Source organism: Chelonia mydas, chromosome 2 (assembly GCF_015237465.2).
Source record: "Chelonia mydas isolate rCheMyd1 chromosome 2, rCheMyd1.pri.v2, whole genome shotgun sequence".
NCBI classification, from domain to species: Eukaryota; Metazoa; Chordata; order Testudines; family Cheloniidae; genus Chelonia; species Chelonia mydas.
Window position 1 is genome coordinate 34,899,415 of NC_057850.1, and position 12,868 is coordinate 34,912,282.

The following is a 12,868-nucleotide window of genomic DNA, read 5'->3' on the forward strand; positions in this document are numbered from 1 at the left end:
TATCTCCTGTGGGCTGTAATATTTTGGCCTGATTTCATTTGTTGGGTTTCATGTGTGTGTGCAGTGTGGTACTGATCTGTGATATACAGGCTGTCAGACTGGATGATCTGGTGAATCCTTCTGACCTTAAACTCTGACTCTAATATTGAGCACAATCAGTACTTTGCTTTCAAAGCACTTGCTATCATGAGGAAAATTCACCTCCGTGCAGACTACTTAAATCCAACTTACTCCTCAAAATATGGTTTAAGTGGTGGATGGGCTTTGTGCTGGCTCTCCACACACAGGTGGATTTCACCTATTTATTATTTTTTTCTTTATTGCACTCTTTCCTAAAGCATCTATAGTGTCTGAGTACCATAGTTTACTTTTACTGAAAGAATGCATCATGTCCCACATTACTGTATGCCTCACTTTAGACAGTATTGCTTTCTTAAAGGTGAGCATATCCCATGCAAATCAGGAGTCAGATTTTCAGGGATGTTCCAATTCTCATATTGAAGAGAAACTCTGAGCAAAAGAGGGAGGAGTCTGGTGGTGTGCATTAAAAGGGTTGTGGTAGATTCTTTCCAATCTTTTAGTGTGAATTAGAGAAAATGGCATACTCTGCACCGAAGTCTCCTGTGGGGGATAATCCAAGTAACACCCTTACCAGCTAGATAGTGATATCCCCATTCTACAGATGGGGAAACTCAGATGTATGTTGCTTGTAGCAAGACTAAGGGCATGGAGGAAGATTGCGACAGTTGGGATTAATAGTTGAGCATGGACTGGAAGCCAGGAAACACCTCTTTCTAGATAAGTATTCTGACCTGTGCCCTTCATGGGCCATACTGGCTGTTGTTATCCAGACTTAATATCATTGCTTTCTACTGATACAATGTTTTTAATCTGTGAAAGTAGAATTTTTTATTTTATTTTCTGGTAAACCTTGATTCATTTTGTTTTGCTAGTTTTCGAAATATGTAGTGAGTAAATTGCTTTCAATATCTTTCAGCTTGTGGAGATAGTCCAGAACAAATTAGAGCACCAAGTGGGGTAATCACGAGTCCAGGCTGGCCTTTTGAATATCCTGCCAGAATCAACTGTAGCTGGTATATCCATGCAAACCCAGGGGAAATCATCACTATAAGGTAATTTTGCTTTGTACCACCCTGGTGTATTGAATAGTCATTAATTGCATATTGCTAACTATGAATTACTTATTTCTCAGCCTCCTCTATTCAAAATTCAGTATTTGTAGTGTTAACTCCAAGATCTGTCTTTATATTTTTCTACAGCTATTTTACTTCTACTTTTGGCTTGTAGCATTTGTTACCTGGGCCCAATTCTGCAATCTCGCTGTACTCAAAGGCCGAGATTTTCAAAAGAGCGCAGTACCCAGCAGCTACCATTGAAAGGAATGGAGGCTACTGGACGCTGAGTTGTTTTTTAAAAATTGGTCACTTAATTTAGATACATGAATGGGATCTGAGTGCTTCTGAAGACCTGAAACATGGCTCGAGGTCTGGGTCTGAGCACTTCAGAAAATCTGATGCAAATTTCTCAGAGAAAGTGGTAGGAGGTTTGGGTGTACAAGTAAGTTATTCAGGGTTTATGTAAGTAGAGCCCTGAAAGTCCGCAGATATCCACTTTATATCCGCAGGTATCCAGGTGTGGATACCCGTGGATCATTTTTGCGGATTGTGGATCTGATGCAGATATAAATTTTGTATATGCGCAGGGCTCTATATGTAAGTGCTCAAAAGAAGGAATAAACAGAATGCTAATTTTATAAATGTCAAATACAATGCCTGCATTCAGTGGTAAGTTATAATGGAAAACTTGATCATTTTAATGTAGTCATTGGTGCTGAAGAGACAAAGTTGTTGCAGCTTTTCCATTAATAATTTCTTTTGGCTTAGTTTTTTTTAAACCACAAGTTCGTAATAGTGGTCATGCTTTCATACTTATTCAATTTGCTTTTAATTTCTCTGTAGCTCTATGATCCATCAGTTTTGTCAACGTTTTTTTAAAAAGTACATGGGAAATTCCAAAATGCTGCAATGTTGATAGATTTCATCTTCTAGAAATCTAAAATAATCACAGGCAACAGTTACACATTTTGTGAAAGTTTACTTTTATTTTTTGATATCTATTTCATATACCTTGTAAGTTTATAGAGGAAATAATGTCCTGTCTTCTGTACCATATGTTCAGGTACTTATCAGTTCACACACTCCCCATCCCTCCATAACTTCCAGGGAAATCAAAATTTGTTTTAACAACAACTTACAAGTTAGAACTGGGACTGTACACTGTCCAGTGCTGATTATGAAACTGCTTTAGCTGCAGATTTTGTTTGTTCCCAGTGCAGACTTGCTGACCCAGGCAGAAAGAAGGGTTCTATCAAAATAAACGTTTGGCTTAGAATGTAGTCTTTTAAAAATTGTTTCAGTTCAGAGCTTTTATTTCTACCCAAATCTTTTTTTTACAGTGGCATGTCATGAAGTTGCAGGGTACAGTGGATGCCACTGTTGAACCACAAAAAATGTTTCCTAAAATCTTTATTCTAAGTTAGGTTTATAAGGTTTGTTATTCGTCAGCGCTAGCTTTCTTCTGTCAATGTACTGCGTTTTATTAGCGTTTCTGGTCTAGTGCTTTGTTCTCTGCACTGGCCTACTTTTGCCCAGGCGCAAAGATATGTATGGCTGGGAGCCAAACCACTCTGTGGTAATGGAGTCTCGTGACTCAACTGTCTTTTTAGTGCATCTAGCACAGGATCTAGCACAGTTCAGTCAGCTAGTGTGGACAGGGCCAAATTATTTTAAAAATAATAATTCTCATACAGTTTGGCTCCATCTACAATGGCAAGCCCAATCATAGGAAGCTGCTTTAGCTGAAATAATGTTGAGACGTAGTTTAAATAAAATATCTTAATATGATTTCAAAATCATTAGAGATTGGGCCTATAAAAAGTATCTTTGCAACCAGAAGAGTTAAAACCTTTTTTAAAATGAAAGCTAAAATTCTGTCAAACACAGAAGTTGCTAAGTGTCAGGGGCAATAGCCTAAATGCTTGGTATGGGTGGGGAATTACAAGCATGTGGATATCTAGGATCCTGGTAATGGAAAGACCATCTCCGTTACATCATTACAAAGTGTGTAGTAAAATTCTGTCTGCAAAAAGACTGACCATTTTCTTAGTTTTTTCAACATCAGACCAGTAAAAACTCCTTCCACTCATTTCCATTTTAAACAGAAATAATTTATCAAATAACTTGTAAAATAGCCACTTCATTAGCAAAGTTTGACTCTTTGTATCTTTTGCAGTTTTCAAGATTTTGATGTTCAGGGATCTCGACGATGCAGTTCGGATTGGTTAACAATAGGAACCTACAAGAATGTGGAAGGTTATAGAGCATGTGGCTCCTCCATTCCATCACCATACATCTCTTCACAAGACCATGTTTGGATCAGATTTCATTCGGATGACACTATCTCTAGGAAAGGCTTCAGATTGGCCTACTTTGCTGGTATGTTTCATATAAGGACCATTGATATGTTTTCATATTACTAAGGCTGTTGATTAATCGCAGTTAACTCATGTGATTAACTAAAAAAAAATTAATCACGATTAATCGCACTGTTAAACAATAGAGTACCAATTGACATTTATTAAATATTTTGGATGTTTTTCCACATTTTTAAATATATTGATTTCAATTAAAACACAGATTACAAAGTGTCCAATGCTCACTTCATATAATTTTTTATTACAAATATGTGCACTGTAAAAAACAAAAGAAATAGTATTTTCAATTCACCTCATACAAGTATTGTAGTGTGATCTCTTTATCATGAGATTGTAACTTAAATGTAAGGTTTTTTCTTACATAACTGCACTCAAAAACAAAACAATGTAAAACTTTAGAGCCTCCAAGTCCATTCAATCCTTTTTCTTGTTCAGCCAATCGCAAAGAGAAACAAGTTTGTTTACATTTACAGGAGATAATGCTATCCACTTCTTAATTACAGTGTCACCTGTGTTCGCATGGCACTGTAGTAGCTGCCATCGCAAGATATTTACGTGCCAGATACACTAAAGATTCATATGCCTCTTCATGCTTCAGCCATCATTCCAGAGGACATGCTTCCATGCTGATGATGCTTGTTAAAAAAAAATGCTTTAATTAAATTTGTGACTGAACTCTTTGAGGGAGAATTGTATGTCTCCTGCTCTGTTGTACCTGCATTCTGTCATATATTTCCTGTTATAGCAGTCTCAGATGATGACCCAGTACATGTTGTTCATTTTAAGAACACTTTCACTTCAAATTTGACAAAAAGAAAAGAAGGTACCGATGTGAGATTTCTAAAGATAGCTGCAGCACTCAACCCAATGTTTAAGAATCTGAAGTGCCTTCCAAAATCTGAGAGGGACGAGGTGTGGAGCATGTTTTCAGAAGTCTTAAAAGAGCAACACTCTAATGTGGAAACTGTAGAACCCAAACCATCAAAAAAGAAAATCAACCTTCTGCTGGTGGCGTCTGACTCAGATGATGAAAATGAACATGTGTTGGTCTGCACTGCTTTGGATCATTATTGAGCAGAACCTGTCATCGGCATGGACGTATGTCCTCTGGAGTGGTGGTTGAAGTATCAAGGGACGTATGAATCTTTAGCACATCTGGCATGTAAATATCTTGCGGCACTGGCTGCAACAGTGCCATGCAAATGCCTGTTCTCACTTTCAGGTGACCTTATAAACAAGAAGCAGGCAGCATTATTATCTCCTGCAAATGTAAACAAACTTGCTTGTCTGAGCGATTGGCTGAACAAGAAGTAGGACCGAGTGGACTTGGAGGCTCTAAAGTTTTACATAGTTTTGTTTTTGAATGCAGGTTTTTTTTGGTACATCTACATTTGTAAGTTAAACTTTTGTGATAGAGATTGCACTATAGTACTTGTATTAGGTGAATTGAAAAATACTATTTCTTTTGTTTTTTACAATGCAATTATTCGTAATCAAAAATAAATATAAAGTGAGCACTGTATAACTTTGTATTCTGTGTTGTAACTGAAATCAATATATTTGAAAATGTAGAAAACATCCAAAAATATTTAAATAAATGGTATTCTTTTATTTAACAGCACGATTAATCGTGATGAATTTTTTTAATCACTTGACAGACCTACTTAGTACATTAAAGTTTCTTCTAGTCTAGATTTTATAACCTGCACAGTTCCTTTCAGCAGCATCAAAAATATGGTATCTTGTACACTCAAGTAATGGTGCATTGTGATGGAAGGGAAATATACATTGCCTGAAGTATTTTAGTGGGTTGGGAACTTTAAAATATAACTGCTGATCTAGAGTTTATGGTAATGAACAAAGTGAATGAGGTTGAAAAGAGTTCCATTATAAAGCAGCCTGTTTAGCTACCCATAATTTTTTTTTAAAAATTGCTTGGGCTTGAAATTCTCAACCTCAAAATTGAATACTTTTAGTAAAGTTTTTAAGTAAATTGTTTCACTTTTTTGTGTTGCTTAAGTGTCTGTGGGAAGAGGAAGGAAGTATTTTTTAGATATCTAGGTTTAATTTTTTTTTATTTTGTATCTCAAATGGCTTTAAATACAAATTTCAAACTTGGTATAATTGAGTACTTAGTCCAAACTTGGTACTAGGTTAACAATTGTGCATGCAAAAATGTACAAATTTAATCTCTTTCTGATAAATTATTCTCTGTGCATATGACCTATTAGGTAATCCTCAGTAGGTAATAGAGTTTGGCCGGGACTCCTTGCCCAGCCTGGAGGGCAATTCTTGAGCTGCCATTTCTCCCATTGGAGAGAAAGGGAAGCTGGTAGCAGGGCAGAGAGTAGATTGCCAGGTTGCTCTCTGGCTTTAAAAGAAGGGCAAGAGAGGCTATCATCTGACTTATGTTTTTTATGATGACATGACGTTAGAATAATTCTTTCGGAGAAGCTGAAGCGAAATGCATTTAACGCTATGCAATGAGAGGGATACAGCAAACTTAACAGGAAAATAAGTACTTCAAACTATGATGCCTTGTGTGATCCACACCGATCTTGTCTCTGTATGAACCCTGCTGTTTGTACAGGGAGATCTTGAAACGCAAACATAGTTTCCTCTGAGCATTCAAACATACCAGCTGTTATTATGTGTACATTTAAGCAGCTATTGCAGAGAGCTGTTATTTCACTGAAACAAGTCTACACTATAGCTGAGGCAATGGTCACTATGTTTCTTTCTAGACGGTCAGTAGAAAACACAGTAAGATGTGATTAACTTAAATGGATATATTTGTCATGAGTAAAGGTTGTAACATTAGGCCCCTAGTTTGTACTTCTGCAGTGGCTAAAGAATACTAACATCATCTAAATAACTGACATCTGATAATTGTGTGCAGCACTAAAAGTACCCACTTATGTTTCTTAAAATGAAATCTCTTATTAATAGGAAGTATATAATGCATAATTGTGACTAAAAATTATTCATTGTGTGATGATAGTAATTTGCCATGTAATATACCTAATCATGAGTAGAGAAATGTTGAAGAAATAAAAAAAATCAAACACTCTGAAAATAAGTAGTAGTAATGGTATCTTGTCGTGTCAACAGACTTGTACCACCTGTGGTGGCTTACTTACAAAAGGCAAAAGTACACCTCATTACAATACTTCAGCTACCCAGCTATAAACTAAATTAGTTTCTATTTGATTTGGGTCAGCCAGTTCAATAACAGTATCTGATCATTAATCTGTATGGGAGTGGAGTTGATGCGTGTCCATATCACAAAATCAGCTGACGAGGAAACATACATTACAACCAGCATTAATGAGCACCATTCTTGGCAAGTTTGGTGATTCATAGATCATAAGCCCAGAAGGGACCCTTGTGATCATCAAGTCTAGACCTCTTGTATAACACAAACCATAAGACTTATGTGAATTAATTCATGTTTGAATTAGAGCATATTTTTTAGAGTAACATCCAGCCTTGACTTAAGAATTTCCAGTGATGGAGAATCCCCCTCAGCCCTTGTTAAGATTTTTCTGTGATTAATTACCCTCAATATTAAAAATGTATGCCTTATTTCTAATCTAAACGTCCACCTTCAACATGTTCTTATTCGAGTGATGGCACATGTCAGTTCCACTGTAGTTGTGTGTGCACCTTATGCACAGATGTTGGAGATTTTCTTCCTTCAACAGTGCCCGTAGGGGTGGTTCGCTTGTCCCCTGTCGCTGCACAACACTGCATGCTGGTATAAGAGGTTGGAGCTGCTCCCAACCCTCCTTAGTGCCTTCTTACCTCCAGTGACAGTTGTTGGAGCAATCTCAGACGTGTTTACTCAAGTGTATCCCTCACTCGTTGTAAATAGTTGAAATTAATTAGTGTTAGTTTTTCAAGTAAGTTAATGCCAGGTTTTGTTTTTGTATTCTTTGGGACCAATTCTTTCCTTTTGGTACCAGACTCGGTACTGGAACGATGCCTCGCTCCCTAGGATTTAAGTCCTGTGGGACACATTCAAAGCCTGTGCCAGTCAATAGTCCTCATTCACTTTGAAGTGCTTGGGTGTGGCCCATGTTAGGGACAAGTGTCACATTGACAAGGGCATCAAACCCCATTCAAAAAAGGATAGAGCATTGAGGCTTAAGTGCTTGCTTATGGAAACAGCACTTTGACTCCCCGCTGGCCAAGTCATCACATTGGAAAAGTGCTTCAAGTACTTCACTATTGGCATGGCATGCTCCACCAGGCTCAAAGTTCCCCAGTACCGAAGAAGAGACCCAGACCTTCCTCCGGTTCAGCGTCTCATTCATCTACCTCTGTACCGACGTAGGACAGAGGTGAGGACTCTACTCAGGGTGAGGCTCAGAGAACTTCTCCAGAAGCCTCACCTCCTAAGAGGGCTTTGCTGCCTTTGGAGCCTGTGACAGGTCCATCAAGGCTGTCCCCTGAGAAACATTTGAGGGGCCAGCAGTCTGGGGTGTTATACATATACATCTGCAAGAGACTTGCTTAGCTTCTTAGTACCAATTCGCATTTAAAACTGTCCAACTGGTTCCTCACCTCACCGAGAACCCATAGTACTACTACTTAGATCTCTTCTCAAACCAGTTTTATCAAAAGGTTTATCCCATGGTTTCTCCAGTACCGCCATTCCCAGGTTCAGGATACCTTTCTCTGGTACCACCTGCATCAGAGCCTCCATCATCGGAAGACTCTGATTCCTCATCCAAGGCTGGGACACAGCGCTTACCCTCCTTTACAATTATCAGGATCATGGACAGTTCCACAACACCAACAGTGGCCTTTTCTGAAGGGGCAATGGCCTGGACAAGGATGGGTTCCAGGTCCATACTAGTGGCAACTCTGGGCTCCATAGTATGTCTATCCTCTGCCAGAACCTCATCATGACACTCGTGGGGAGCGCATCCGACATGATGGCACCAGCAACGTCATTCCCCGGTACCCGATGTTGAGATAGGGACTGGGTACTAAGAATGTCACTCTCCAGTGTCCAGTACTGTGACGGGTCCTGGCCAACCAGACCCTTATCAACTAGATTCTCCATCACAGATTATGGAGTTGCCCTCACCTCAGATGCTAGTTGCATCCTTTTCTTCATCACCAGATGAAGCTATTGACTCAGTGGGAGAGTCATCTCCTCCAGAAGACCACAAGGACCATCAAAACCTCCTGATAAGTGGCCTCAGTGCTCGGCATCCAGGCAGAAGAGGTATGTGAGGGTTCTCACAAGTTGGTAGACATCCTGGTGTCAGACACCTCTGCCAGTCAACAAGGCAGTCATGGAGCCGGTCAAAATTCTTTGTCATACACTCTTCCCTGACTCCCACAGTAAAACAATCTGAGAGGAGATACTTCTTCCACTCTAACGGGTATGAGTATTTTTACACTAATCCCTTCCCAGGTTCTTTTGTGATGGCAGCTGCAAACAAGTAGGAAAGACAGACAACAAGCCTCCGCCCCTAAAAACAAGGACTCAAAAAAACTAGACTTGTTTGGTTACAAACTTTATTAAGAACATAGGAACGGCGATACTGGGTCAGACCAAAGGTCCATCTAGCCCAGTGTCCAATGCCAGGTGACCCAGAGGGAATGAACAGAACAGGTAATCATCAAGTGATCCATCCCCTGTCGCCCATCCCAGCTTCTGGCAAACAGAGGCTAGGGACAGCATCCCTGCCCATCCTGGCTAATAGCCATTGATGGACCTATCCTCTATGAAGTTACCTAGTTCTTTTTTTAACCCTGTTATAGTCCTGGTCTTCACAACATCCTCTGGCAAAGAGTTCCACAGGTTGACTGTATGTTGTGTGAAAAAATACTTCCTTTTCTTTGTTTTAAACCTGCTTCCTATTAATTTCATTTGGTGGCCCCTAGTTCTTATATTATGAGAAGGAGTAAATAACACTTCCTTATTTACTTTCTCCACACCAGTCATGATTTTATAGCTCTCTATCATATCCCCCCTTAGTCGTCTCTTTTTCCAGCTGAAAAGTCCCAGTCTTATTAATCTCTCCTCACACAGCAGCTGTTCTGTACCCCTAATCTTTTTTGTTGCCCTTTTCTGAACCTTTGCCAAATCAAATACATCTTATTTGAGATGGGGCAACCACATCTGCACACAATATTCAAGATGTGGGCGTACCATGGATTTATATAGTGGCAATAATATTTTCTGTCTTATCTATCCTTTCCTTAGTGATTCTCAACATTCTGTTAGCTTTTTTTGACTGTTGCTGCACATTGAGTAGTTGTTTTCAGAGAACTATCAACAATGACTCCAAGATTCTTCTCCAGTGGTAAAAGCTAATTTAGACCCCATCGTTTTATAGCGTGACAAAGTTCCTCCTCTGCCTTGGTGGATCCTGTGCTTATTGGTGGATTTGCTTGCCTCAGAGGTTTGCTGTTCACTCAGCTAACCTCATCACTGGCCAGCATGGGGAAAAGGAAGAACAATCCCCACAGTCTCTGCTGGCCCACGTAGTGGGTTGGGGGATAGGCCAGGGACCTTCCCCTCTGGTGGGACGCACAGTCCAGGTCAACTTCTCCAATAGGGAGTTGGGGGGATGGGGAGGAACCCGGGCCCGCCCTCTTCTCCAGGTTCCAGCCAGGGTTCTCTGCTCGGTGTACCGTCTGGTTCCCTTTGTTTGACCCTTTGACCGCACTCCTGTCCCTGTTATTTCATTAGTTGTCCCCCGGAATTACTTGGTTTCCAGGTCCTGAGGATCCCCCGCTTAGGGCTGAAGGGGGGATCCTTTAGCAGCGGGTGGGCTTCCGCCCACCCACTTCCTGGATCCCAATAGGATCACTCTCCTGTAGCCATCTGGCCCGACCCTGTGACAGTATGTATAGTTGGGATTATGTTTTCCAATGTGCATTACGTTGCATTTATCAACATTGAATTTCATCTGCCATTTTGTTGCCCAGTCACCCAGTTTTGAGAGATCCTTTTGTAACTGTTCACATTCTACCTGGGACTTAACTATCTTGAGTAGTTTTGTATCGTCTGCAAATTTTGCCTCACTGTTTACCCCTGTTTCTAGATCATTTATGAATATGTTGAATAGGACTGGTCCCAGTACAGACCCCTAGAGGACACCACTGTTTACCTCTTTCCATTCTGAAAACTGACCATTTACTCCTACCCTTTGTCTCCTATCTTTTAACCAGTTACCAGTCCATGAGAGGACCTTCCCTCTTATCTCATGACCGCTTACTTTGCTTAAGAGCCTTTGGTGAGGGACCTTGTCAAAGGCTTTCTAAAAATCTAAATACACGATATCCACTGGATCCCCCTTGTCCACATGCTTGTTGACCCCCTCAAAGAACTCTAGTAGATTGGTGGGACATGATTTTCCTTTAGAAAAACCATGTTGACTATTCCCCCAAAAATTATGTTCATCTATGTGTCTGACAGTTTTGTTCTTTATTATAATTTCAGCCAGTTTGCCCGATACTGAAGTCAGGCTTACCGACCTGTAATTGCCAGAGTCCCCTCTGGAGCCCTTTTTAAAAAATTGGCATTGCATTAGCTATCCTCCAGTCATTTGGTACAGAAGCTGATATAAATGATAGGTTACCAAACCACAGTTCTAGTATTTCTGCAGTTTCATATTTGAGTTCCTTCAGAACTCTTGGGTGAATACCATCTGGTCCTGGTGATTTATTACTGTTTAATTTATCAATTTGTTCCAAAACCTCCTGTAGTGACACTTCAATCTGGGACAGTTCCTCAGATTTGTCACCTTAAAAGAATGGCTCAGATTTGGGAATCTCCCTCTCATCCTCAACCATGAAGACCGATGCAAAGAATTCAGTTAGTTTCTCCGCAAGGGCCTTATTGTCCTTGAATGCTCCTTTAGCATCTCGATCGTCCAGTGGCCCCACTGGTTGTTTAGCAGGCTTCCTACTTCTGATGTACTTACAAAAAAAAAAATTGGTATTACTTTTTGAGTCTTTGGTTAGCTGTTCTTCACATTCTTTTTTAGCCTTCCTAATTATATGTTTACACTTCATTCGCCAGAGTTTATACTCCTTTCTGTTTTCCTCATTAGGATTTAACTTCCACTTTTTAAAAGATTCCTTTTTGCCTTTCACTGCTTCTTTTACTTTGTTGTTTAGCCATGGTAGCTCTTTTTTGGTTCTCTTACTATGTTTTTTAATTTGGGGTATACATTTAAGTTGAGTTTCTATTATGGTGTCTTTAAAAAGTTTCCATGCAGCTTGCAGGCATTTAACTTTTGGTGCTGTACCTTTTATCTCAGGGTCTGCAGCTCAAGATCGCAAACTAGCAGGCGCTCCTGAGTCAATATGACTACACGCTTTGGGAGAACATTACTAAATTAAAGGACAAGTTACTAGAGGATTGCAAACAAGAATTCTCAGTAATGGTGGAGGAGGGTAAACTGGTCACCAGGACTGCTCTCCAGATCAGTCCGTATAGTGGAGATTCAGCAGCTCAAAACATGGCATCAGTAATAGTCCCGACTACCTGCAGAAGTCCAACAGACCATACAGGACCTTCTGTTTGAAGGGTCCTACTCTTGTCTCTGGGAAAATTGATGACAGGCTTCGCAGCCTTAAAGATTCTAGGGCAACACTCAGAGCCTTTGGAATGTACACTTCAGTGACAAAAAGAAAGCACTTTCAACAACAATTTTTCAACATCCTAGCTTTGCTCCCCATTCCCAGGATCCAGGAAAAAAAGAAGGAATTATAGAAGGCACACTCCATCACTGTCCCCTTCAGCATCCCCAGGCTTATCCTGTCCAGCTGCCTCCTCCAAGCAGGCATTTTGACAAAGTTGTTGAGGACAGAATACCAGTCTCCTCACTTCTGTCTGTTCCCCTTTTTTATATTTACCAGTTGCTTGTCCTGCTTCCTAAGTACCTGGATCCACATAACATCAGACCATTGGATCTTAAGCACAAGGGAATGGGGGTATGCCATCCAGTTTACTTCAAACCCCTCCCTCACCACCGTCCCTCTTCAGGGACCATTCTCTTCAACAGGCGATCCAATCTCTTCTTCAGACAGGGGTCAAAGAGGAGTACCATTGAACCCAGGGGGAAAGGCTTTTATTCCTTTTATTTCATGATCCCCAAGTTAAAAGGAGGCATCAGCTCCATTTTAGATGTAAGAGAGTGGAACAAATTCCTGAAGAAAATACAATTCCGTGTGGTTACCCTAGCATCAATTGTCCCTTCCTTGGAACAAGGAGACTGGTATGCTGCCGTTGACTTGAGGGGCGCTTTCTTACATATCAATATGTCTTGACCATCTAAAGTTTCTCATTCTTGGTGAATGGCTGTCACTATCAGTTCACAGTAC

The 12,868-nt window shown here is 40.2% G+C and overlaps 1 protein-coding gene across 2 annotated transcripts in view; it reads left to right on the forward strand.

Moving 5' to 3' along the window:
- Positions 1–12,868, forward strand: part of LRP12 (LDL receptor related protein 12) — a 103,889-nt gene that overhangs the window by 68,943 nt on the left and 22,078 nt on the right. For both annotated transcript variants that reach the window (XM_027818464.3, XM_027818465.3), the window contains 2 exons: positions 998–1,133; positions 3,313–3,515. In XM_027818464.3, the coding sequence (XP_027674265.1) occupies positions 998–1,133; positions 3,313–3,515 (339 nt within the window). The remainder of the gene's footprint in view (positions 1–997; positions 1,134–3,312; positions 3,516–12,868) is intronic.